The sequence below is a fragment of the Bos taurus genome, chromosome 5, assembly GCF_002263795.3.
Source record: "Bos taurus isolate L1 Dominette 01449 registration number 42190680 breed Hereford chromosome 5, ARS-UCD2.0, whole genome shotgun sequence".
In the NCBI taxonomy this organism is placed as follows: Eukaryota; Metazoa; Chordata; class Mammalia; order Artiodactyla; family Bovidae; genus Bos; species Bos taurus.
Window position 1 is genome coordinate 105,547,450 of NC_037332.1, and position 25,351 is coordinate 105,572,800.

Consider the following 25,351-nt stretch of genomic DNA (forward strand, 5'->3'; position numbering starts at 1 on the left):
AGAATATATATTGAATCCTATAGAATCCTGCTATATTAAGTGAAATACGCTGACTTATAAATATTGAAAGCTAATATAAAGCATGTTAACCAGAAAAGCTTATGTGTGGGTTGCCAGTTCATGGGTGCTTAGTCACTAAGTCATGTCTGACTCTTTGCAACCCCATGGACTGTAAGTAGCCCGCCAGGTTCCTCTGTCCATGGGATTCTCCAGGCAAGAATACTGGAGTGGGTTGCCATGCCCTTCTGCAGGGGATTTTCCCCACCCAGGGATCGAACTTGCATCTCCTGCATCTTCTGCACTGCAAAATGATTCTTTACCCCTAAGCCACCGGGGAAGCCCCCCCCATTAAATAGTCACATAAAGACAAATCTAGTGCTCTGACCTCCAAGGCTCCCTTTCGTCACTTACGTAACTTATCAACACAAAGTGAACTAAAGAGAGGAAGCAGCTGACCCCAGGAGTTCAAAGGTGATGCAGAGGTGATTCCGGAAATAGAAAAAGTCCTTCATGTGCACCACGTTGTAGGTGTTGTCTTTGTCCTTCCGTCTGAGAGCTTCCAGGATCTTCAGCTCCACCAGGGCCTGGTGGTGAAACCTGGAGAGGTTGGGGAGTGGTGGGGAGGGTGGGGGTGGGGAGAGGAGACACGGTGTCGCATCAGCTACAGCAGGTGGCCCCGTTCTCAGTCCTCCCCATCACGCCCACAGGCCGGGAGGTGCTAAACACTCTGGACTCTTGCCTCCTCTCTGCACCATCATGGAATCCAACAGGTAGAGAGGGAAAGAGGGAAAGAAAAGGAAAAGCACAGAAAGAAGCAGAGACAGGAAGGGTTGGCACCAAGGAGTGGCTGATGTTACACAGAGTGAAGTAAGACAGAAAGAGAAAAACAAGTATCATATATTAACACATATATTTGCAATCTAGAAAAATTATACTGATGAACCTATTTGCAGGGCAGCGATAGACACGCAGACGTAGAGTACAGACTGGTAGATACAGCGGGGGAAGGAGAGGGTAGGGCGAATTGAGACAGTAGCATTGAAACATACATTACCATATGTAAAACAGATTTCTAGTGGGAAGTTGCTGTATAACAGAAGGAGCTCAACTTGGTGCTCTGTGACAACCTAGAGGGGTGTGATGGGCTGGGGAGTGGGAGGGAGGTTCAAGAGGGAGGGGACATACGTATACTTATGGGTGATTCACGTTGCTGTATCGCAGAAACCTACACAACAATTAATTAAAAATAAATTTTTAAAGAAGAAGGGGCCAAAGTCATGTAGCCCTTCCTCCACAGCTGATGCCTTCCACCAAGCCACACCTCTTTTTGTTCCTGATGATTTTCAAGGCCACCAATTCATTGTTTTTATGATCCAAGCACTTGGCCACCTGTCCAAAGGACCCTTTTCCAATGATCTCCAGAACCTCATAGCGGTAGGCGATGTGGTCGTGCAGGACCTGCAAAAGTCAAGTAGAGGTGAAGGAGGAAACCATGGTTTCCAGGTCACTTGGCGTTTGTGCATTTTTTGTACATATCATCAGTGTGGCGGTGTCATAACTATTCACTTGCGTGTCATCATTCACAGTGATTGTGTTGACTGGAGGCCAAGGGCCAGGTCCTATTCATTTCTGATAGCTCCTTCTGTATTTCAGGAGTCCAGCAGGTGCCCACACATACAATAGGCTCCCAGTAAATAGGTGTTCCATGAAACTTGCTGACAAAATAAATGTGGAAGTACAGCTGTGTTGGGATGTAGCTATGTGCCCTGCATACTGTGCATTTGCTGAAACACAGTGGATGGAGATTCTGAGCATACAGAAAGCAAACATCCTTCCTCTGTCCCGTGGTGCTCTAAGAGTTGAGATGGAGGAACTAGGTTGCGGTGAATTAACATCCCTGGGGAACTTCCCAGAGACTCTAGACCCTGGTGGGAGGGAGATGAGAGGAAGGAGAAGTTGACAGCCTCTGGCTGAACTGGAGGTAAGGTTTAGAGCAGAGGTTCTTAACCAATGGCCCATGAATGATCCCCCACCCTTGAAATTTTGTATATCTGTGGTCTCTTCTGGGATAATGATTTTATAACTTTTATCAGATTTCCAAAGGGATCCTTGACCTAAAAATGTTGAGAGCCAGGGCTCTAGACCAGTAGTCCCCAACCTTTCTGGCATCAGGGATCGGTTTCATGGAAGACAGTTTTCCACAGACCAAGGCGGGGTGGGGGTGAGATGGTTTGGGGATGATTCAAATGCGTTACATTTATTGTACGCTTTACTTCTATTATTATTACATCAGCTCCACCTCAGATAATCAGGCATTAATTAGATCCTGGAGGTTGGGGACCCCTGTTTTAGACAGATGTGTGCCAGAAATTCTAAATCCTTGCTTCTCAAGGTCTGGTCCAAGGACCAGCCACGTGGGCATCCCCTGGGAGGTTTTTAGAAAAGTAAAGCTTCAGTCCCCACCCCAGACCTGCTGGCTAGGAATTTTCATTGGTAATGAGACTCCCAGGTGATCTGTGCACACCAGAAAGCTTGGGAAACGCAGCCCTGAATTCGATTAAGAAAATCCACTTCTTTTATAAAATCATCAGAGATCAATTGTGTCTCCTAATCTAAGAGGAAATGTCCGGAGGAGGAATTTCCCAGCAGCCTGCAGAGCTAGCAGACCAAGCATTTCCCATCTGGACATCCTCAAGGTAGAGAGGAACACCTCGTAGCCTCCAGACGCCCCCTGCAGACGGGGGAAGAGGCAGCAACCCTGGACACAGAAGACAGGGAGAAGTCTCTGGGACTCACCTTTAAGAAACTGAAGGGGGCACTGTGCACGAGGGGACAGTGGGAAAACGTTTTTTGTCTGTTTGCAGGAAATGAGCTCTATTATAAAATAGAAAAAGGTGCTGCATGGACTTGTATTGAGGAAACAATCTGGTCTTCCCAGTGGGTCCAGGCGGCACTGGAGAGGAACCTGGAGAGGGAGGATTCATCCAGGATGCAAACCTGTCACCTCTAATACTCTTGAAAATCAATATTCTGTGAACAGAGTGCTTTGTGTACTAATTACATGTTTTTCCCCATTTTTATACCTGGTATTTCTGTGATTTAGCACCAAATAGAATCCTTCAGGACACTCACAGCTCCAGATACATCGGCATCAAATGCTATAATATACCCCACGCTCTTCCTTTCCAGACTATCTCTTGTCCCTAAGCCCCAACCCCCAAAGCCAGTTTCCACAACCCCCTGCCCCATCACCTTCATGTAGGAGCCGTGTTCATCATCGAAACTTGTCTTGCTGAATTTTTCCGGAGCCATGTGGAGCTTCTCGGCTTCCAGACCCAGGAACCACAGCTCTGTGTAGCCCAGGATCTCGCTTTGCTCGTAAGAAGACAGCTGCTTCTTAAAAAACTTTAGGGCCTCTGTGTGAAAAATACTGCAGATGTTAGTTAAGATGCGGTGATGTGAGGATGTGCCCAGGTATAGACCAGCGCATCCTTTCCTGTTCATGAGCCAGGTGGCTCTTTCCTCAACAAGGTGGCTAAGAGCCTCACTAAGGACCGTACATCCTGGATCTCACAGGATCCAAGTGGAACAAGGATGGATGTATCCAAGTGTGGTACTGATTTCAACCAACCAGGAGGAAAACACAGCAGAAGGGTAGGGAGGGGGATTTCCCTGGTGGTCCTGCAGTTAAGACTTCACCTTCTAGTGCAGGGGTGCAGGTTCTATCCCTGGTCAGGCAGCAAAGATCCCACATGCCTCGCAGCCAAAAAACCCCAGAACATAAAACAGAAGCAATATTGTAACACAGTCAATAAAGACTTAAACAAATAAGGAAGTCGAGGGAAGATTTAGTCCCCAAAGAGCTATGGGTGCAGCAGCTTGGGTAGAAGATTCCAGGAGTCAGCATTGTGTCAACAGAAGTGTATAGTTAAGGCAGAAATCATCTAAGTTCATCCGGCACTGGCTATTCCGAGTCTATCCTGAGAGAGTTTGCAAACTACGATGCCCTCTAGGGAGCAGGCAGGTGGCATAAATTCGACTTTCAAATCCAGAAGGTCTTCGAGCTCAAATCTGCAGAGAGCCAGGAGGTCTCAGTCTGGGAAGGGATGTGTGTTGTATCTTATCTGCTATACTGGCCACACTGCATCGGGGGCCGGTGTCTGGTCTGGGGCAGGCGGGGTGGGATTCAAGCTTTAAGAGAGATGGTGAGGGACTTTCCTGGCATGCTTCCACTGCAGGGGGGATGGGGTTCAATCCCTGGTCACAGAATTCAGACTCCATATGCCAACTGATCCCAAAGCAGATATTAGGTAAAACCAACAACAGCCGAAGCATCAACTACAATGATGCAAAGCAATACAAAAATACAGCCACTTGGAAACAAACTCTCTCCCCTAAATCTTGGATCAACGCGAAATCAAATGTGTAATTACAGAATGTTTGGAAGAAAAAAATATATGAATATTTCATATTAAAACAAAGCAATTTGGTGGCATTAAATTGTGTCATATTAGAGAGAGAGAAACAGTGTTAAGAGCAGGTAAACCAGGATGAGGGATGAGGTGGGGGGACATCACATTCTTTGACAAACTGCTGAAGAGTCAGAGAAGGAACTTCACGAGGAAACGCAGATGTATGGGAGACTGCGCCTATGTGTGAAGTGCCCACATTACCTCTGCTCTTTGTTCTTAATAAACTCACCCCCTTCTGAAATGCTCTGTGTCTGGAAATTCTTTTCCAACCCTCGCTCGGACTGCCCTGACGTATTCAGTTGGCAAAAAAGTTAGTGTTTTTCCATAACCTCGTAGAGGAAAACCCGACCAAACTCTCTGGCCAACCCAGGACCAGCCCAGTAAGTGACGCGGCCCGGAGGGATGTCACGACCACCCCACCCCAGCGCGCCGCTGCCCCAAAGCCACACCTGCCGCTGTCAGAGGGACCTTGTGTTTGTGCTTCTTCGGCGGCTTCTCCTCTGCTTTGGCGTCTTGGGTTTTCACGTTCGAAGGGAAGACCGTCTCAGAAGGCTTGAGCTCAGAAGACTTCTGACAGTGAGCTGGACTCTCCTGTTCAAGGAAAGACACTCGCAATCAAGGACTCTCTGGGCCACTTCTGGGTGTCCTAAACCACGGGTCTGACCAAGAATAGCCCTAGCCAGCCAGACTCTGCTTTTTCTCTCCAGGGAGAAAAACGGTGATTGCAAGACAGTAGGGGGACTTGCCTGGTGGTCCAGTGGTTAAGAATCTGCCTGCCAACGCAGGGGATGAGGGTTCGATCCCTAGTCTGGGAAGATCCCATATGCTGCAGAGCCTATGCTCTATACCCCTGAAGCCATGACTACTGAAGCCAGTGCACTCAGAGCCTGTGCCTCACAACAGAAGAAGCCACCACAATGAGAAGATGGATCAAAGCAAGGAAGAGTAGCCCCTGCTTGCCACAGCTGAAAAAAAAACCTTGCACAGCATTGAAAACTCAGTATAACTGAAAAATAAATTAATGAAAAAGAAGTGACAGTAGGTTTTAACAATCTTTCTCTCAAAGGAAGGACCCATTTGACTCTCCATATTCTCCGTGAAACTCCCGCACGTTACAGTTTGCAGCGGACAACCCCAGGACATCTTCCTGCAGGAAGGATGGGAATGGTTCTTTCCTACTGACCTGGAGAAGGCCAGTTCCTGACTAGACAAAATGACCTGCCCAAGAGCACAAACACTTGAACATCGGTGCATATAACAGCTCTTTAACTCGGCACTTTCTCACGAGATCTCATTTGGTCCTTACACAAAACAATTAGGGGACACGGAAGGAAAACCAACGTTTTGTACTGTTTATACATGTTTCTACCATTAATACACTCGACACTTCACTTTTCAGTGAATCCCCATGACAGTCCTATCATGAGTCTGTTTAATACAGAAAGTCGACGACTTACTCTTCAAGTTTACATTCGTTATAAACATTACATTCATCACTTCTCAGCCTTTTGGCTAAGATCAAGTGTAGTATGGGAGTTTCCCAGGTGGCACAGTGGTAAAGAATCTGACTGCAATGCAGGAGACTCAGGAGATGGGGGTTAGATCCCTGGGTCAGGAAGATCCCCTGGAGGAGGGCGTGGCAACCCACTCAAGTATTCCTGCCTGAAGAATCCCATGAACAGAGGAACCTGGCGGAGTACAGTCCATGGGGTCACAAAGGGTCGGACACGACTGAGCACATTCATTGTAAAGGTGAACAGGACCGGAACCTGACTCTTCAGCTCAAGATGGTCTTTTCCCTCCATCCTAGACCTCTCTGAACTTGAACTGAAAGCAGAAAGGTCTTTTCACCTGCCTGCCCCAGGCCACACCCACTGCTCCCGACTCACCTGATACAGCAAGGGCTGCTTTAGTGGGAGTTTACTGCTGATGTGTGGGAAGTTCACCATGGTCTTCTTCCCCTTGGTGTCCACGAAAGGCAGCGATGTGAAGCTGGTGTTAGTGTTCTACAGGAGAAGCTGGTAAGTTACAGAAACCTTGGGGGACCCAGTGTTCCAAGCACCCTCCCCAGAGCGAGGATGAGCCAAATCTAAGGCAAAATCTGCCTTTGAAGTTCTTGGAGAAAAAAGTGGAATGGTCCTGCAGATGGGCTCTGGGTTCAAATCCCTGCTCCTACACCTTCTAACTGCAGACCCTGGACAGTCACACTGACTCCTTCTGTAAGCTTCAACTGTCTCAGCACTGCCATGGGGATAAAACTGGGATTTAGCTCACAAGGCTTCTGTGAGATAAACCAAATAATCTATGTAGAATATTCCAGACACGTTATTATTATTATCATGTCAATATCTCACCACCCTGACCAGGGGAAGTTCTTCCTGCTGTACAATGCAAACCTTCCTCAGGGCAGTACAGGTGCCCAACTCCTCTAATAAATATATATACTTCTTATGGCCATGCCAGGAAGCATGTGGGATCTTAGTTCCCTGACCAGGGATCAAACCTGGGTCTCCTGTATTGAAAGCTCAGAGTCTTAGCCACTGGACCACCAAGGAAGTCCTCTAGCTCCTCTACACTACTGACTTGACCTGTCCACCTAGATCCCTGCTCTCCCCTGCATTGACTGATTGATTAGGAGAGAGGTAGTCTGATGTTGGAGCTTCCCAGGTGGCGGTAGTGGTAAAGAAACTGCCTGCCAACGGAGGAGACATAAGAGACCCAGGTTCAATCCCTAGGTTGGGAGGATCCCCTGGAGGAGGCCATGGTAACCCACTCCAGTCTTCCTGCCTGGAGAATCCCATGGACAGAAGACCTGGTGGGCTACAGTCCACGAGGGTACAAAGAGTCGGACACAACTGAGATGACTGAGCATGCACGCACACAGTCTATCAGTGAAGCAACATTTAAAATTGGGCAGAGATGGGGTGTGATGATGCGGGTAGAGCATGTTCATCAAGCTATGCTGAGTTGATCCAAAAATGCCTGTTAAAGGCCATCCCCAGCCACCCACCTCCCCTCATCCGCTGCTAGAGAAAAGACCTGAAGCATCACTTCCTACCTTATTCAAGAATTGGGTCATCCTGAAGTTCGTGACCTTGGAAGGTGGTTTCTGGATTTGAAGCAAAGGCTTACTCTCAACCTGGACCCAGTGAGAGAGAATTGGAATAACATGCAACTCGGTGTCATCGTCAGTGCCCAGTGCTTATTTTGCTTCATTACAATAAATGGGATACACACAAAGCCAGCTCTCCTGACCCCCAAGCTAGGAAGAGCTGAGAGGCGCAAAGGCCAGAATGAATGAATGAATGAACAAATACCAAAACAAATGATCTTTCTACCAGTGCTTATCCTGAATTGGCTTGCCCAAGAGTTTTTACACTTAAAAAAATTTCACAGAATCCTTTCTTCAAATAAAATCTTAACCAGGTGCCTTGGACATGGGAGGACATAAAAGCAGAGCTGCTCTTTCTAAAGAGAAGAAAATGTCTATAATCTTGCCCAGAACCTCTTTTCCCCTCAGAGTGGCTCTGAAGGTACCTGAGCAGAACCTACCAGAATATAGGAGCCCAGTCTGGACACCAATGACCTGATCAGAGTGTACCTCACCTCTAGAAAGAGGTGGGGTGGGAAAGACCAAATAGCAGAGCCGTGGCCCACTAAAGGGCAGTAAGCTCACAGTGCAGGTGTGTGACACAACAAATTTTTGGTTTTTTAGTTACTAAGTCATGTCTGACCCTGTGACCCCATGAACTGTAGCCCACAAGGCTCCACTGTCTACGGGATTTCCCAGGCAAAAACACTGGAGTAGATTGCCATTTCCTTCTTCAGGGGATCTTCCTGACTCAGGGATTCAACCCATGTCTTCTGCATTGGCAAGCAGATTCTTTTACCACTGAGCCACCAGGGAAGCCCAACATAACAGATCACAGTTACCTAAAGGTTATGCATTTACTTTAATACTCATTTAAAAAACTATAACTAGCACATTAAACCTGTAATTTGGTGGTTGTTATTATATAGGATGGAACTAAAATTTAAGTGAAAAAGAGAGTGTGAGGACTATGTAGATATGGCAAAAATCATGAGGGTGGCACCAAAATGACTCAAGTTTAGCAAAGACACATTATAGTTTGAATCTAGGTTCTGCTCTTTGAGCCCACGGGTTCTGTTTCCAGCTCTTTCTTCAGTTCAGTTCAGTTCAGTTGCTCAGTCATGTCCAACTCTGCACCCCATGAATCGCAGCATGCCAGGCTTCCCTGTCCATCACCAACTCCCGGAGTTTACCCAAACTCATGTCCATCGACTTGGTGATACCATCCAGCCACCTCATCCTCTGCTGTCCCCTTCTCCTCCTGCCCCTAATCCCTCCCAGCATCAGTCTTTTCCAATGAGTCAACTCTTCGCATGAGGTGGCCAAAGTACTGGAGTTTCAGCTTCAGCATCATTCCTTCCAAAGAAATCCCAGGGCTGATCTCCTTCACAATGGACTGGTTGGATCTCCTTGCAGTCCAAGGGACTCTCAAGAGTCTTCTCCAACACCACAGTTCAAAAGCATCAATTCTTCGGCACTCAGCCTTCTTCACAGTCCAATTCTCACATCCATACGTGACCACTGGAAAAACCATAGCCTTGACTAGACGGACCTTTGTTGGCAAAGTAATGTCTCTGCTTTTGAATATGCTATCCAGGTTGGTCATAACTTTCCTTCCAAGGAGTAAGCGTCTTTTAATTTCATGGCTGCAATCACCATCTGCAGTGATTTTGGAGCCCCCCAAAAAATAAAGTCTGACACTGTTTCCTCTGTTTCCCCATCTATTTCCCATGAAGTGATGGGACTGGATGCCATGATCTTCGTTTTCTGAATGTTGAGCTTTAAGCCAACTTTTTCACTCTCCACTTTCACTTTCATCAAGAGACTCTTTAGTTCTTCTTCACTTTCTGCCATAAGGGTGGTGTCACCTGCATATCTGAGGTTATTGATATTTCTCCCAGCAATCTTGATTCCAGCTTGTGCTTCTTCCAGCCCAACGTTTCTCATGATGTCCAAAAACTGAGACATAGCCTGTGCCAGATCCACATCCATAAAACTTGGTATCCGGGCCACAGTGAAATAGAAACTGGGTATGATACTTCAACTTAATATAATCCAGCACAGCTAAGCCCTCCACAGACTTGTCGTGATGGGGACTACTTTAAAAAAATAAAATTTGGCACGACATGTGGGACCTTAGTTCCTCATCCGGAGACTGAACCTCTGCCTGCTGCATTGGAAGTGCAGAGTCTTAACCACTGGACCACCAGAGAAGTCCCCAATTTATTATTATTATTATCTTTTTGCCACACTGTGCAGCATTCAGGATCTTGGTTCCCTGACCAAGGATGGAACCCAATGCATCCTGCTTTGGGAGTTTGGGGTTCAACCGTTGGACCACCAGGGAAGTCCCTGATGGGACTGTTTAGAACAGTTCATCTTGATTTCCTAGAAAAGGCACATGGTCTAAAGAAGAGGGGGCTACATAAAGCATGGACCATGGCCTCAGACAAAGCTAATTTAATGGGCTAACATGTACCAGATGCAGGATTTGGTTGCCAACTGGATGGACAATGATGCTATCTGAGCAAAAACTGCAGTTGCAAATCTGAGTCCCAACTTCTCAACAAATAATTTCCTGGGGATTAGCTATCAACAATGGTGACAAGTTGGCTTTGAGGATTAGCTGGGGAGAAGACTGGATAAATTAAAAGAACATTACAAGGGCTTTCCTGGTGGCTCAGTGGTAAAGAATCTGCTCGCCATCCCAGGAGACACAGTTCGATCCCTGATCCAAGAAGATCCCAATTGCCTTGGAGCAACTAAGCCCAAGCATCACAATTATTGATCCTCTAGGGCCTGGGAACTGCAGCTACTGAAGCCTGAGTGACCTAGAGCCCATGCTCTGCGACAAGAGAAGCCACTGCGAGGAGAAGCCCACCCACCGAAACTAGAGAAAAGCCTGTGCAGCAGTGAAGACCCAGTGCAGACAAAAACAAATAAATAAAATTATTTTTTAAAGTACATTACAAAACACAACCAAAACTAAATACCAAACAAAAAGCATGGGCAGTGAGTGACAACAAAGCAGAAAGTGACCCCTGTGAATGCAGTCCATCCAGGAAGATGTCCATCTAGGGGGTGGCCCTTGGAAGGGATGTGGCTTGACCTGAGGCTTTATTGGAAGGGAGGGTGTGGAACATGCTCATTGGGTGAAAACAAAACAGTATCTGGGCATGCTCTGAAGGTCTTCACGGCTCACGCTGGTTAAGCTGGAGCAGAGGGTGGCCTGTGGACGGCACTGAATAGCCCAGTTAAGACACTTGATCATTATCTTAAGGAGACAGAACTAAATGTAATGTGATATCCTGGGTGGGATCCTGCAACAGACCAAGGATGTTAGGTAAAAAAACAAGGAAATCTGCCCCAAGTGTGGATGGAGTTTGGTTAATAATATATCAATATTGGCTCCCTGTTGTGACTAGTACTATAAGAATATAAGATAATAATAGGGGAAACAGACACGGGGTATGGAGTGGCTTAGGGGAACTCTGTACTGTCCGCTTAATTTTTCAGAAAATGTAAAACTGCTCTTTAAAAAGTCAAATTAAAAGACAAATAAAACACCCAAAATGTCTGAGGGGAGCGACAATATCAGAAGGACTGTTACTTCAGTTCAGTTCAGTTCAGTTCAGTTCAGTCGCTCAGTCGTGTCCGACTCTTTGCAACCCCATGAATCGCAGCACGCCAGGCCTCCCTGTCCATCACCAACTCCCAGAGTTCACTCAGACTCACGTCCATCGAGTCAGTGATGCCATCCAGCCATCTCATCCTCTGTCATCCCCTTCTCCTCTTGCCCCCAATCCCTCCCAGCATCAGAGTCTTTTCCAATGAGTCAACTCTTCACTTGAGGTGGCCAAAGTACTGGAGTTTCACCTTCAGCATCATTCCCTCCAAAGAAATCCCAGGGCTGATCTCCTTCACAATGGACTGGTTGGATCTCCTTGCAGTCCAAGGGACTCTCAAGAGTCTTCTCCAACACCACAGTTCAAAAGCATCAATTCTTCAGCACTCAGCCTTCTTCACAGTCCAACTCTCACATCCATACATGACCACAGGAAAAACCATAGCCTTGACTAGACGAACCTTTGTTGGCAAAGTGATGTCTCTGCTTTTGAATATGCTATCTTGGTTGGACATAACTTTCCTTCCAAGGAGTAAGCATCTTTTAATTTCATGGCTGCAGTCATCATCTGCAGTGATTTTGGAGCCCCCAAAAATAAAGTCTGACACTGTTTCCTCTGTTTCCCCATCTATTTCCCATGAAGTGATGGGACTGGATGCCATGATCTTCATTTTCTGAATGTTGAGCTTTAAGCCAACTTTTTGACTCTCCTCTTTCACTTTCATCAAGAGGCCTTTTAGTTCCTCTTCACTTTCTGCCATAAGGGTGGTATCATCTGCATATCTGAGGTTATTGATATTTCTCCCAGCAATCTTGATTCCAGCTTGTGTTTCTTCCAGCCCAGCGTTTCTCATGCTGCACTCTGCATATAAGTTAAATAAGCAGGGCGATAATATACAGCCTTGACGTACTCCTTTTCCTATTTGGAACCAGTCTGTTGTTCCATGTCCAGTTCTAACTGTTGCTTCTTGACCTGCATACAGATTTCTCAGGAGGCAGGTAAGGTAAGGTAAGAAATTCCCATCTCTTTCAGAATTTTCCACAGTTTATTGTGATCCACACAGTCAAAGGCTTTGGCATAATCAATAAAGCAGAAATAGATGTTTTTCTGGAACTCTCTTGCTTTTTCCCTGAGACTGTTACTTAGGACACAATAAAAGCTTATTACATGTGATCTACAGGACAGAGTCAGGTCAATGTGTGGAATATAGAGGGAAGTAGTTTCTGGGATAATAAAAGGAAGGATTTTCTAAAGTCTAGAGCTCATGAGCTAGTGAGCGCCCCATCACTGGAAGGACAGAGTCCACCTGGTGAGCATTTGTGAGAAATTTGCACAGAGTTGGGGGTGAGTGGGTAGGTGTAACCTCCAAAGTTCCAATCTGTCTATAAGATTCATTCAAGTGACCGCTGGGAGTGTGTCTTAAAGCAAACCTTCATCTTTTTGTAGAACCAAGACTCAGAACCTCTGCTCAGAACAGGGCTTCTCAATCTTTGTCACAGTACACCACACATAAAAAATGATATTTGCAAGACAAGCCAGGTAAAGAGACGGAGCAGGTCACAGATGCCATCCACCCCGGGTTCCAGCTGCTCCAGGCCTGACCACCCTGAGGACCACTGGCATCTCTATACAGCTGCTCCCACTCACAGGACCGGCAGGTTGCACAAGTATATGAACTTCCTGCTTGTTTGTCTCTGGCAGTTTCCTCAAGAGGCACCCGTCGCCCATGACAACCCTCCTCGTACCGCAGCATCCCCAGGAGGTAGGAAGAAGAGCATGTGGATCGCCTGCATCCACCAGGACAAATAGAAACTTTCCTTTAAGACTATGAACTTAATGCATTATTCTGTGGCACCTCACTGATCTCTGAGCCAATATAACAGGAGTCTCTTTAACAGTCTTGAGCTGTGAGTCCAGATTAGGAATCCGCAGTGTAAAACAGATTTTATTCAAAGGGTACATGGCATTGGAGAGGATTCCTGTGTTGTTTGAGACCTGGGCCCTGGCAGGTGGCTGGAGAAAGCCTCTGGAGGGATAGGGGGTGGAAGATAAAAAGATGGGGCCTTGGAGAATGCCATCAGGCAGTTTTCAGGACCTCCTTTTATTTCATCAAAGCTCTAGGAGACCTACTCAACAGCCAAAACTCAACTTTGAGACTCCTTTATTTTCCAAATAAAATAAAGGAGTGTGTTTATATGAACACAGGCTTCTTTTATAATTTAAAAATACCACTATTGGTAAAATGGTGCAGCCAATGTGGAAAACAGTTGGGAAGCTTCTCAAAAAGCTAAAAACAGAGTTAACATATGACCCAGCAATTCCACTCCTGGGTATATATCCCAAAAAACAAAAACACTAATTCAAAAAGATACATGCACCCCGGAATTCATAGCAACATTACTCACAATAGCCAAGACACGGAAACAACCGAAGTGCCTATCAAGAGATAAATGGATTAAGAAGAAGTGGCAAATATATGCATGGAATACTACCCAGCCATTTAAAAAGAATAAAATTTTTCCACTTGCAGCAACATGAATGGATTTGGAGGTCGTTATGCTAGGTGAAGGTAAACAGTGTTTTCTGAGTACCCATGTGCTGTGCTGAGTCGTTCAGTCCTGTCTGACTCCTTATGACCCCAGGGACTGAAGCCCACCAGGCTCCTCTGGCCATGGAGCTTTCCAGGAAAGAATACTGGAGTCGGTTGCCATTTCCTATTCCAGGTATCGGCTGCACATATAACTGTTCAAACTACTGCACAATTGTACTCATCTCACACGCTAGCAAAGTAATGCTCAAAATTCTCCAAGCCAGACTTAAACAGTGCGTGAACCATGAACTTCCATACGTTAAAACTGGATTTAGAAGAGGCAGAGGTACCAGAGATCAAATTGCCAACATCTGTTGGATCATCGAAAAAGCAAGAGAGTTCCAGAAAAACATCTACTTCTGATTTATTGACTATGCCAAAGCCTTTGACTGTGTGGATCACAATAAACTATGGAAAATTCTGAAAGAGATGGGAATACCAGACCACCTTACCTGCCTCCTGAGAAATCTGTATGCAGGTCAAGAAGCAACAGTTAGAACTGGACATGGAACAACAGACTGGTTCCAAATAGGAAAAGGAGTACGTCAAGACTGTATATTGTCACCCTGCTTATTTAACCTATATGCAGAGTACATTATGTGAAAGGCCAGGCTGGATAAAGCACAAGCTGGAATCAAGATTGCTGGGAGAAATATCAATAACCTCAGATAGGCAGATGACACAACCCTTATGGCAGAAAGCGAAGAAGAACTGAGAGCCTCTTGATGAAAGTGAAAGAGGAGAGTGAAAAAGTTGGCTTAAAGCTCAACATCCAGAAAACTAAGATCATGGCATCTGGTCCCATCACTTCATGGGAAATAGATGGGGAAACAGTGGAAACAGTGTCAGACTTTATTTTTGGGGGCTCCAAAATCACTGCAGATGGTGACTGCAGCCATGAAATTAAGAGACGCTTACTCCTTGGAAGGAAAGTTATGACCAACCTAGACAGCATATTAAAAAGCAGAGATACTACTTTGCCAACAAAGGTCCGTCTAGTCAAAGCTATGGTTTTTCCAGTAGTCATGTATGGATGTAAGGGTTGGACTATAAAGAAAGCTGAGTGCTGAAAAACTGATGCTTTTGAACTGTGGTGTTGGAGAAGACTCTTGAGAGTCCCTTGGACTTCAAGGAGATCAAACGAGTCCATCCTAAAGGAGATCAGTCCCAAATATTCATTGGAAGGACTGATGCTGAAGCTGAAACTCCAATATTTTGGCCACCTGATGGAAGAACTGACTCATTGGAAAAGCCCCTGATGCTGGGAGGGATTGGGGGCAGGAGGAGAAGGGGACGGCAGAGGATGAGATGGTTGAATGGCATCACCGACTCAATGGACATGAATGTGAGCAAGCTCCAGAAGGTGGTGACGGACAGGGAAGCCTGGTGTGCTGTAGCCCATGGGGCTGCAGAGTTGGAAACAACTGAGCAACTGAACTGATGATAACTGGCAAAGGATTAGTAAATACTTTAAATAGTTTTTATGTATTAAGTAAATATATGTATATTTTATTTCTATTTTATTCACATGTTTTATGTATTATATATAAATATTCTACAAATCAGTAAGAAAAAGACAACACAAAAGAAAAATTTAAGCAAAATCAGGCACAGCCAGGCACTCCACAGAAGAAGAAACACCAATGGCCAATAAACACATGAAGAGAGAGAGGTTCAATCTCATGATAATCATCAAAATGCAAATTAAAATAGAAGAAAATATTGTCATTTCTTCTAAACTGGCAAACTAAGAAGCCACACTGTATCAAGGAATAAAAAGGGTGTGTACCAGCAGAAACGTGTACATCCGACAAGAGGCCAGGTACATTCATGCTGATGCTTTAGAAAATATTGGTGTCATCTGGTAACGCAAGGCATTCACATACCCTGGTACCCAGCATACCCCTCCTAAATTCACGCTCTAGAAACCACTGCACGTATGCACCAGGAGACGTGCAGTGTTTTTAATGGCAAAAACATAAGGAAAAAAACACTCACCCATCAAAACTGATAGGAAGTGCAATACACCTGTACCACTGAATATGGCAGTGAAATTGATTCATGAACAGGTTCCCAAGAACAATATTCACATATCTAAAGGGCAGGCACAGGCACTGACCAATCAGTGTGAAGACCTGATCAATCCAAGTGAAACCAGTCAAATGCTGTCCAGTGTTTGTTAGTACGGAGCTACAAAGTGTGCTTTAAGAGAAAACTGAGCAGTACGATTCAAGACATATAAAAGCATGCAAAATTAAACAATACATGGATCAGAGTTTTAGAAAAGCAATGGAATGATAAATGCAAAACTCAAAAGAGTGGTTATCTCAGGGGGGTCAATGGACAGGGTGAAATAAGATGGGGAAGGACACGCAGGGGCCATCTTTCTTAAACTGTGCGTTGGAAACATGCAAGAGTGCCTACTGTACACTATCCTTTAGACCTGACACATATACTTAGAAATTCTTTTTTTATTATTATTTTTTAAAGATTTTTTGATGTGGGCCATTTTTAAGGTCTTTATTGAATCTGTTACCATGTTGTATCTGTTTTATGTTTTGTTTTGTTTTTTGAGCCACAAGGCATGGTGGGATCTTGGCTGTCTAACAAGGAATCATATCTGCACCCCCTGTATTGGAAGGTGAAGTTTCAACCACTGGACCACCAGGGAAACCCCTAAATATTCGTTTATATATACTCAACATTTAGTAATAAAAAAACATTTTTAAAAAAGCGTGAATGAATTATAGAATAAAATCTGAATTCTGACTTCAGCCTTTATTAATAGAATTACTTTATTAGGTAACTTGCTTAATATCTTTAGTTCTCAGTTTCCTCCTCTGTAAAATGCGGGTGCCGACTCACTCAATGTACTTGAGAAGAGCAAATATAGAAACACATATGGGGTTGGGGCTGTATTTCTAACATCAACTCATCCCACCTCCAATGTCAAGCAGATGAACGCCAATTTTCATGGCCTGAAGAAGTATTCAACAGGAGTTATCTACTTGCTCTGATTAATTCCAGTACTCAGAGACATGCCCCCATGCCTGCTTGCCCCACGTCCTGGTCACAGCAGTGGAGAGTAAACTCCAATCTTTGTCCTCCTCTCTCCCCAAATTGAGAGCACCCTGGGAATGCGGAACAAAACAACTGGTACTTACTAAGTAGATCTCAGGAGCAAGAGTAGGGTTCTAGGAGAAAAGTGGGAAACAGCAGGTAAGCACTGTACTTCAGAACCCCAAGTCCACCCAAACACAGATATTATATTGCGTGGTGTGCTGATGTTTCATGGAACCATCAATTCTAGATTGGCTCCTTATGGTTATATTCAAAGTTCACCCCATAAAAAAAAATCAGTTCACTCCATAAATAATGGTGAAAGTGAAAGTGTTAGTCACTTAGTCATGTCCGACTCTGTGACCCCATGGGCTGTAGCCCATCAGGGTCCTATGTCCATGGGGTTTTCTAGGCAAGAATACTGGAGTGGGATGCCATGCCCTCCTCCAGGGGATCTTCCTGACCCAGGGATGGAACTCGCATCTCCTGCGGCCCCTGCATTGCAGGTGGATACTTTACCACTGAGCCACAGGGACAGCCCAAGGGCAGAAGAGAAGTAGCAGAAAGGGTGCCTACTCTCCAAGGCTCAGCACATGCACTGAGATACTCTGTGGCACCCAATCAATTGTCTGGGAAATTGAAGTTAGCAGAGCTCCCTTGCCCATGCCTCGCCCAGGTAAGTCCCCTGGGACGGCCCCACCTGAGAGCCCAGAGTTCCGAACCTGCTCCAGTCCCAGCAGTGGCTGTGAGCTTGTTTATTTGAAAGGAATGGACATGAGTTTAAGTAAACTCCAAGAGTTGGTAATGGACAGGCAGGCCTGGCGTGCTGCAGTCCATGGGATCACAAAGAGTCAGACACAACTCAGCGACTGAACTGATTACTATCTAGAGCATCACCCATGTCTCAAAGACAGCCGAAATCAATTTCCTAAAAAAAATTATTGGATTATAGTTGATTTACAGTGTGTTAGTTTCAGGTGTACAGCAAAGTGATTCAGTTATACATATATTACATATTATATGTAAACTTACATTTATACATATACATATATTCATTCTTTTTCAGTTTCTTTTTACCTACATTTTTTTCTCATATAAGTTATCACAGAATATTGAGTAGAGTTCCCTGTGCTATACAGTAGGTCCTTTTTGGTTATCTATCTTATATACAGTAGTGTCTGTAAGTAATCCCAAGCTCCTGATTTATCCCTCCCCCCTCCACATTGTCTGAAATCAATTTTAAAAGCCACATTTTAAAAAACTTTCTTGACTGAAATATTATCAAGATCCACATTTAAAAATACTTACATATTAAATTATTATAATGCTACCTTTAGAACATAATATTAAATATCATAATATTGAAATAAATATAAATTATTATTAGTTTATTTAAATATGTAAATCTTTTCAAGACTTGTTTGCATCAGTTGTTAGGCTACCGTCATAAGTTATAAATTTAAATAGTATTTTTAAATGATGCTGTCAATTTGTGAGCTAACAAATGACAACATACGTGAATTTATCTTGAATGTGATTTTTTATGTTATTTTTTGACTGTAACTGCAGAAGAATTTTCTTTCCTTAAAATTAATTTAAATAAATATGTGAAGAAACATATAACAGAGTTGCCATTGCTCATCAAAGAGGCATGGGATAGACTTGTTAAGAATATGGGTTTGAATTTTATCCTCCACTCACTTGTTTATGGCCGTGAACCAGTTAACTTCACCTGAATCTTAGTTTCTCCATCTGTAAATGGAGACAATGACAGTACTGGCCACTAAGATTTCTGTGGGAGCTACCTAAACACTCAACAAGCTAAGTACTCAAGCAGCTAAAACACAAAATGTAAACCGCAAAACTCACAACAATTTTGCCAAAGTAAAATCACAACCAAGATCATTCTGTTTGCATATTTTAAAATGTGAACAGATTGTTACCTTTCTTATATTGTCATATTTGCTGTAGATTTACTATTTCAAATATGTTATATTAATTTTTGTTTTATCAAAGGAGATGCTTTCGGTATTCATAAATCTTTTGCAAATGTATACACTGCAAGATGTTTTTTGTTGTACATGATAATAGCAGGGGTAGGGATGGGGAACAATGGATTTTCCATTAGGGTACAATTTTATGAAGTATAATCCCAAGGTGGGAAGGCCAGGGTTAAATCTGGAAAACTGCTTGGAGGAGGTGGCCTAAAAGTAAGAAGGAGGTAGTGATGGCCTATAGAGGAGAGTCTTCACTAGGCCTTGGGTAGCTGCTGGACTCGCTCCTCCCCCTCAGTGATGCAGGCAGGGTTCAGGAAGTCAAACCAGAATGCTCTGGGATAAAGTCTGCTGCAAATTTTTCAGAACAAAGATCCCAGACAATATGACCTTGTGAGTAAGTGATAAAATCCATACTAGAGGCATTAGATTAGAAAATACACCTGATTTAGAAGTTGACCTTACAGAGGGCAGTCACAGTGTCACCGCATCACAATATTAGTGCCGTGGCATTTTGCTAGTTTTCGAGGCAGAGTGAAACAAAAAAACAGCATGACCATGCTGGGAAAAACAGAAACAGACCTTTTCTGAAAATGTTCTTGGCTATTTGATCGACACCAGGACACTTCCAGGATTGAGCCCAGATAAACGGGGCAGGGCGGAAGTCCATGGGGTTGCAAAGAATTGGACACGACTTAGTGAGTAAACAACATTCAGAGCAGAATAAAAGGTGCTGCAGAAGCGACATTAACCCAGGATTCCTCACACGCAGGTCACCTGTTAGATTATTATCTTGAAGTCCTCAAGTTCAAGAAACCATACCCTGGCCATCCAGCTTGTTTTCCATCTGGCCCACCCAGACCTGGCTCTGCCCCTTCCCCTCCCCCTGTCACCAGATATGCTAAGGGCACAACAGTCCCACTGGGTCCTGAGTCCCCAAAACTTCACAACAAAACCTGTCTTCTCCCAAATGAAATGCAAGGGTCCTTACCTTCACAGAGGCGAGATTTTGTTTCTTTGTTGCTTTCAACATCGGGAAGGATGTCAAACTGCCTTTCCTTGGCTTTTTAGCATCCATTTCAGTCCTGCAGAAGGAGATGAAAAGGTAAACTGGCATTAGAAGTAAAACACAGCAAGTCCCCTACACAGGAACCTTCAAGTTGCGAATTTTCAAAGATGCAAGCGTGTGTTCACACGTCCAGTCACGGAAGTGAGTTCACGTGTCTGGCGTCCATCGTCACGTGCATGCGTCCTCTAGAGCTGGGTGTGCTTCTGTGGACTTTACCTTATAGGACTATTGCTGTACAACATGAGAACCTTACTAATGAAGACCTGATGGAATTGGAGGCCCAGAGAAAGGACAAATGTAGACAAGAGGAAGATGAACAAACTGAAGAAGAGACACACGACGCAGAAGAGGACAAGGGGAATTTCTTTATTTCGGGAGGCACTGTTAGTTTTGGGGGGCTTAGGACCTGCCTGTCGAACAGTGCACAAAGGCTGCAGCAGCCGTTCAGAACCAAGTCCAGTGCTACCGCATCACCTATGATGAGCAAAAAAGAGCTACTTCCCAGATGTCACTGGATCATTTCTCCAAGAGGGGCGATAGAATTGAATCCCGCAAGGAACCAGAAGCCGTGCTGTCAACATCAGGCGTGAGTGAACCGGCAGCTTGCCCTCCATCTCCTGTTGTTGACCATCCTTCAGCTCCACCACCTCCCCTCTCCTCTCCCTCCTCCAGTCAGTAACTCTTCTCGCCTGGTCACTCGATGCCAGCCAGTGTGCCAGCTGTTCCTGTGTGCCAGCTGTCCTATTATATGTTTGAAGGCACTGTACTATAAGCTTAGAAATGTTCCGTTTATTTTCTGTCTTTTATGTGTTATCTGTACGAAAATATCATAAAGCTATTGCAGTGTAGCACTATACAGTCAATTGTGTTAGTTGGTGCCTAGGCTCACTTTGCTGGACTTACAAATAGGTTGGACTTAGCGAACATGCTCTCGGAAGGCAACTGGTTTGCATGTAGGGGACTGACTGTATAAGTAATGGTCCCCACCCCCGGGATGGGAAGAATGCTGGGCAGCCTCGGAGAAGAGAAGGTGGCAGGTCTAATTATGGCTGAGGCACCACTGCTCCTCTTGTCTCCCTTCTGGTGGCCTACATGGACACTGGGTATCGGTCTTTACGTGCTTATGGCAGAAGGAGAACAGAGCCAAGGCAGGACAAGGAGCTAGGATGGAGGTTAGCAGCTCAGGACATCAAGCAAAAAGCCCCACCTCTGTCTGCTGACTGCAGAGTAAACCATTCTCCTGCTGCCAGCATCTTTCCCCCTAAAATATGGACCTATTCATGGTCACTTAGTAGCTTAAGTGATCCACGCTTCTTCTGCATTTCACTGGGTCACATTTGCACCTTCTTCCTTCTGAGCACAATTCCCTGAATAACTAACTCATGGCAAGATGAAAAACTAACTCCCATAAGTTTATGGACTCTAGCTAAAGTGGTGACTTGAGGAAATGGATGATGGAGTCTTAGAGAGTTCTCACGCTACCATCAATCTCCTGTCATGTCAGCAGACCTCCACTGAGACTCCACTCCATCTCTTGGAAGCCCCCTTTTCAGCCCCTCACTCTAGCAAGAGCCAAGGGAGTTAAGAATCCACAAAATAGGAGCAGATCAGGCACCAAAGCAAATGTTATCACAGCTTCTGCAAATCACTCCAGCCATTAAGTTCTTGAAGTGAAGTGTTAGTCACTCAGTCACGTCCAACTTTTTGCAACCCCATGGACTGCAGCCCACCCGGCTCCCCTACCCATGGAGTTCTCCAGGCAAGAATACAGGAGTGGGTTGCCATTTCCTTGTCCAGGGGATCTTCCCAACCCAGAGATTGAACCTGGGCCTCCCACATTGCAGGCAGTTTCTTTACCATCTGAGCCACCAGGGAATAAGCTCTTGGGGACACGCTCATAAGTGGTGACAGCATCACGATTGTGAAGTTATTCAGAGGAATACTGCTTTGAGAACTGAGATTTTAAGTTCCTATTATTTTTCATGGGTCAGAGTTTTCCTGCTTCTACAGCCCATTACTATCTCCTTCCTCTGGATTTCAACACTTTTGTCTATAGAGATCATTTTGTCACTTGGTCAACAGCGTTAGTGTTAATTATCATGTGTTAGTGCTAGTGCTAAGTCGATTCAGTCGTGTCTGACTTTCCGTTCTTATGAACCATAGCCCGCCAGGCTCCTCTGTCCATTGGATTTTCCAGGCAAGAACACTGGAGTGGGTTGCCATTTATATGTGTCTGTTTGTATCTTGTCAATCTCCTGGGGACATGAAGGATGAACTGGTATTTTATTTTATGTTTTATATTTATCATGGGGACAAGGACAGCAGCTTGCATTTGAAATGTCTTGGTACGAATTTGCTGAAAGGAAAAACATCTAAAACAGCTTAGGTTAATTTATCTGAAATGTTCAGATCGCCGTGTGCCAGATACTGTGCCAAGCATAGAAGAATCACATATAATAAACCAGAATCCGTGTTTTAAAGAGTTCAGAACCTGGTGGGCAAGACAGACTGTAAACAGTGGCACTGCATTATTTTAAGCATAACAATCTTATACATAATGTTTCCTCTATGTATGAAAGTAGAAGTGTTAGTCACTCAGTCCTGTCCAACTCTTTCCGACCCCACCAGGCTGCTCTGTCCATGGAATTTCCCAGGCAAGAATACTAGAGTGGGTTGCCATTCCCTTCTCCAGGGGATCTTCTTGACCCAGGGATCAAACCCGTGTCTCCTGCATTAGCAGGCAGGGTGTTTACCACTGAGCCACCAAGGAAGTCATTATCTATCTAGACCGAACTTCAAAGCCCAGAAAGGAAATACATCTTTTGAGATTCATCTGTTGTAACTTCAGGATTTCTACTGCAGTAGATCCTTATGCCCAGGGACCACATTCAGGGCAGAGATTGTGGCAAGATACAACTTGCAGGGACTCCCTTTATAGTTCTGTAAACAGGAGATGGTGTATTTAACACACTTTTTCTGCCAAAGAGAACTCCTCAGCTTCTATGCAATTCTCCCTGATACTTTCCATGGTCCACAGATTCACAGATGCTTAAGAGCTGGAAGAATTTTTAGAAACTATTTCCTCCCCCTCATCCCACCGCTGGTGTGAATAACCTTCTCAAGAGGATTCCAAGTAACCACTCATCTCTGCTTGAATATTTCTGGAACAGAACTCACTGTTTTCCCAGGCAACCCATTTCACATCCAGTTGTTAACCTTCACATGGTTGGACTTCCATCAATGTCGATTGGAGAAAATGATCTTGAACAGCATCCTCCACTGACACCTGTTCTCCTCTGCAGATATCTGTTCCTTGCTGACAGCTGTTCTCCTCTGCTGACACCTGTTGTCCTCCGCTGACACCTGTTCTCTGCTGACAGCTGTTCCCCTCTGCTGACACCTGTTCTCCTCTGCTGACACCTGTTCTTCTCTGACACCTGTTCTCTGGATGACACCTTTTCTCCTCCGCTGACACATATTCTCTGCTGACACCTGTTCCCCTCTGCTGATACCTGTTCTCCTCCACTGACATCTGTTCTCTGCTAACGCAGTTCCCCTCCACTGACACCTGTTCTCCTCTGCTGACACCTGTTCTCCACTGACACCTGTTCTCCTCTGCTGATACCTGTTCTCCTCTGCTGACACCTGTTCTCCTCCGCTGACACCTGTTCTCTGCTGACATCTGTTCTCTGCTGATATCTGTTCTCGACTGATACCTGTTCTCTTCTGCTGGCACCTATTCTCTGCTGACACCTGTTCTCCTCCACTGATACCTGGTATCTGCTGACACCTGTTCTCTGCTGACACCTGCTCTCCTCCGCTGACACCTGTTCTCTGCTGACATCTGTTCTCTGCTGATATCTGTTCTTGACTGATACCTGTTCTCTTCTGCTGGCACCTATTCTCTGCTGACACCTGTTCTCCTCCACTGATACCTGGTATCTGCTGACACCTGTTCTCTATTGACACCTGCTCTCCTCCACTGACATCTGTTCTCTGCTGACACCTGTTCTCCTCCGCTGACACCTGTTCTCCTCTGCTGACACCTGTTCTCTGTTGACACCTGTTCTCCTCCGCTGAAATGTGTTCTCTGTTGACACCTGTTCTCCTCCACTGACACCTGTTCTCTGCTTACACTGTTCTCTGCTGACACCTGTTCTCCATGACACCTGTTCTCTGCTGACACCTGTTCTCTGCTGACACCTGTTCTCCTCCGCTGACACCTGTTCTCCTCCACTGACACCTGTTCTCTGCTTACACTGTTCTCTGCTGACACCTGTTCTCCACTGACACCTGTTCTCTGCTGACACCTGTTCTCTGCTGACACCTGTTCTCCTCCACTGACACCTGTTCTCCTCCACTGATATCTGTTCTCCTCTGCTGACACCTCTTCTCTTCCACTGATATCTGTTCTTCTCTGCTAATACCTGTTCTCCTCCGCTGATATCTGTTTTCCTCCACTGCCACCTGTTCTCTGCTGACACCTGTTCTCCTCCACTGACACCTGTTCTCTGCTGACACCTGTTCTCCTCCACTGACACCTGTTCTCTGCTGACACCTGTTCTCCTCCACTGACACCTGTTCTCTGCTGACACCTGTTCTCTGCTGACACCTGTTCTCTGCTGACACCTGTTCTCCTCCACTGACACCTGTTCTCCTCCACTGATATCTGTTCTCCTCTGCTGACACCTCTTCTCTTCCACTGATATCTGTTCTTCTCTGCTAATACCTGTTCTCCTCCGCTGATATCTGTTTTCCTCCACTGCCACCTGTTCTCTGCTGACACCTGTTCTCCTCTGCTGACACCTGTTCTCTGCTGACACCTGTTCTCCTCCACTGACACCTGTTCTCTGCTGACACCTGTTCTCCGCTGATACCTGTTCTCTTCTGCTGGCACCTATTCTCTGCTGACACCTCTTCTCCTCCACTGATACTTGGTCTCCTCCACTGATACCTGTTCTCTTCCACTGACATCTGTTCTCTGCTGACATCTGTTCTCTTCCATTGATACCTATTCCCTGCTGACACCTATTCTCCCCCGCTGAAACCTGTTCTCCTCCACTGACACTTGTTCTCCTCCACTGATACCTGTTCTCCTCTGCTGGCACCTGTTCTCCTCCACTGATATCTGTTCTCCTCTGCTGACACCTCTTCTCTTCCACTGACATCTGTTCTCCTCCACTGACACCTGTTCTCTGCTGACACCTGTTCTCCTCTGCTGACACCTATTCTTCTCTGCTGACATCTGTTCTCCTCTGCAGAGCTACAAAGAGCACACTCACCCCCTCTTCTACTCAAGAGCTCTTAAATATTCAAAACAGTGGCTTTTTGCTTTCCCAGCACCTGCTCATCTTCAGGCCTCTGTGCTTTTATATCAAATCCCTCCTCATTTGATAGAGTATCCAGGCAGGATGGAGAAAGCCTGGACTAACAATGACCTCCCTTAAAA

At 45.2% G+C, this 25,351-nt stretch overlaps 1 protein-coding gene across 2 annotated transcripts in view; it reads right to left on the reverse strand.

Annotated features, from left to right (window-relative positions):
* The window catches only part of DYRK4 (dual specificity tyrosine phosphorylation regulated kinase 4), a 49,266-nt gene that overhangs the window by 18,972 nt on the left and 4,943 nt on the right, over positions 1 to 25,351 (reverse strand). The window contains exons 2-9 of one of the 2 annotated variants that reach the window (XM_002687899.7): positions 19,825 to 19,918; positions 16,944 to 16,973; positions 7,531 to 7,611; positions 6,362 to 6,478; positions 4,922 to 5,063; positions 3,253 to 3,416; positions 1,322 to 1,458; positions 457 to 597 (exon numbers count right to left, since the gene is read on the reverse strand). In XM_002687899.7, the coding sequence (XP_002687945.3) occupies positions 457 to 597; positions 1,322 to 1,458; positions 3,253 to 3,416; positions 4,922 to 5,063; positions 6,362 to 6,478; positions 7,531 to 7,611; positions 16,944 to 16,973; positions 19,825 to 19,918 (906 nt within the window). The remainder of the gene's footprint in view (positions 1 to 456; positions 598 to 1,321; positions 1,459 to 3,252; positions 3,417 to 4,921; positions 5,064 to 6,361; positions 6,479 to 7,530; positions 7,612 to 16,943; positions 16,974 to 19,824; positions 19,919 to 25,351) is intronic. The other variant, XM_024992696.2, reaches the window with a different exon arrangement.